This window comes from Octodon degus, unplaced genomic scaffold, assembly GCF_000260255.1.
Source record: "Octodon degus isolate 3935 unplaced genomic scaffold, OctDeg1.0 scaffold00170, whole genome shotgun sequence".
Classification (NCBI taxonomy): domain Eukaryota; kingdom Metazoa; phylum Chordata; class Mammalia; order Rodentia; family Octodontidae; genus Octodon; species Octodon degus.
The window spans coordinates 4,580,829-4,583,211 of NW_004524746.1; the positions used below are offsets into that span (position 1 = coordinate 4,580,829).

Here is a 2,383-nt window from a genome sequence, read left to right on the forward strand (position 1 = left end):
CACACACACAATGTGTATTGTCACTGATAAAATTCTTTTAGCTAACTCACCATGTCAATGACTTTCAGATGGCCATATGAGAAAACAATCGCATTGGGTGGATTTGCTACTGGTAGAAGGAATGCAAATGAGGTACACAGAGTAGAAGGCAGCAAAATATAAAGAGGGTTCACGTGGATGGCTTCAGCCTATTGGAAAAGAAAAAGAAGCTGAAGCAAAATCTTAAAGGTAGGCACCAAACATTGAAATAAGCAACTAGAAAAAACCTTCCTGAAGTAGGTTGAAAGCTAATTGTATGTGTACAAATGAAGTGATAACTTGTTTAGAAAATTGTTTTCCTCTTATTCTTGTTTCCATTTTTTGTTGTTGTTTTGAGACAGGGTCTCAATATGTAGTTCAGGCTAGTTTTAAACTGACTGTGTAGCTTAAGATAGACTTGAACTCATGGTGCTCTTCCTGTTTCAACCTCCAGAGAGCTGAAATTACAAGCATGTATCACCACACCCATATTACATGTTTTTTTTGTTGGCTATTTAACCATTATAGTCAAGTTAATTTACAAAATAAAGTATAATTTTTTCCGGAAATATATATATATATATTTCCAGAAAAATATATATATATTTTACTGTTGTACAATCTCATGAGATGGCTGCAATAACCAAAAAAACAGATGAACAGACAAGCTCAGAGAGACTAAAGGAACTTATCCAAGCACACAGCTGGCAAGCAAGAGAGCTTAGGTAAGGTCTTAGGTTCCTCTGACTTAGAGCTTCTAGTTATACCACCAACCTTATTGCTCCCAAGACAAATGCAATTTAAAACTTGCTCAGGGGCCATTAGGGAATATGTATTAGTATTCTTAATTAATCACATCACTTTCTGACTATCTCATCTTAAGAAGTAAAAAAGAGAGAAAAAGACATTTTGCCAACACATTGTTTGTTTATGAACAGCCTGTGATTTCTTTTCCAGTTTGAAGGTGTAGCTCAAGAGCTATAGCATACACTCTATGGGTTGGAAGCAGAATTGCAGAAGGATATTCCTGCTTCCTCTTCCAATATTTATGAGACAAGATTTATTAATACAAAGTGCTTTGCTTTTACCAAATTATTCCATCTTGATGAGATAAACATTGTTCTTAAAGTTGTCTCTTGAAATTGGTAACTAAGTGGAAAGAAGAGAAAATAGTCTTGCTCTTTCTCTCTTAGCAAGCTACTTTCTTATTTCCTTAAAAACAAAAAGCAAAAAACAACTATTTCCCTGCACAGCAGAAAAGGAGGCCTAAATATTCCAATTTCAAGGGAATAGTTTTTTTTTTTCTGGAATAGTTTTCCAGACCCCTGAATACACTTTCATGACTCGCTGCTCACAAATTCAGAACCATGTTCTGGAGCAAGAAACGTGTTACAAATCTCAATACAAAGCTTGTCAGGAAAGGCTGACTCCTCAGTCTTAGAGAGCTGGAATGAATCTAGAGTGACACATTTGAAATGGGAAACAAAACATAGCAGAAAGAAAGTAAATGACTCACTGAAGAATATGGAAAAGTTATTTTTAGTCAAACTTATCTAGAAAGTTTGGAACTGATAGAGACTGTTCTACATTCCTTGTAGGAGATCCAGTTAGACCATAAAAAATACCATACCACAGTATGAGAACTAGCACCCTAGAGTCCAATGAACACTATGCTTTGCATGAAGAGAACAAGAATGTTCTGAATGAAGTACTCACCAGTGGAGATAATATAGGGAGAAGGATGGTAACGGTAGCTGGATTGCTGGCTACCTCTGTCAAAGACGTGACAAGCAAAGAAGATATCAGAATGACTAGCCATATTGGCAATGAACCTAATGGAGATAATTTATTTCCTATCCACAGAGATAGTCCTGATTCCTGAAAAACAAATTCGAAGTATTTGTTACTCACTAGTATTTCATTTTAATTCAATACAATTTAAATTCATAGGCACTCTTTATCCTAAGATTTCAGTTTCTAAAATATAATTTTATTTCCCAGTTTTTGTGGTTTGGCAAATAGAGGTACCTTTGATCTGGAGGAGCTATCAGTCGTATTTCAACATTATCAATGTGATTTAGGAAATTTGAGTTGTTTTTCCACTTTTCTCCAATTCAACCTTAATTTTATATCATTAATATATATGGATATTTTTAAAAGCCCTGTAAAACTATATGCTTTAAGAGAAGAGCAGCCTTTGTAGTTCACCTCTCCGTATTCCTAAATTGTAATTCCCAGAAGCAAAATCTTTACAACTTTATCCAATATGGTAGCTACATCTACGTATACTCCTCTTTCAAAATAATATTGAAATTATACATTTTCTTTTTTGCCATAATTTTATTGATAAACAAATAGCAATGAG

General features: G+C 34.4%; 1 protein-coding gene across 1 annotated transcript in view; it reads right to left on the reverse strand.

The window, feature by feature from the left end:
* Slc13a1 (solute carrier family 13 member 1) overlaps positions 1-2,383 on the reverse strand; it is a 117,016-nt gene that overhangs the window by 15,448 nt on the left and 99,185 nt on the right. Inside the window, exons 13-14 of the mRNA XM_023703423.1 lie at positions 1,735-1,896; positions 51-188 (exon numbers count right to left, since the gene is read on the reverse strand). Coding sequence (XP_023559191.1) covers positions 51-188; positions 1,735-1,896 — 300 coding nt within the window. The remainder of the gene's footprint in view (positions 1-50; positions 189-1,734; positions 1,897-2,383) is intronic.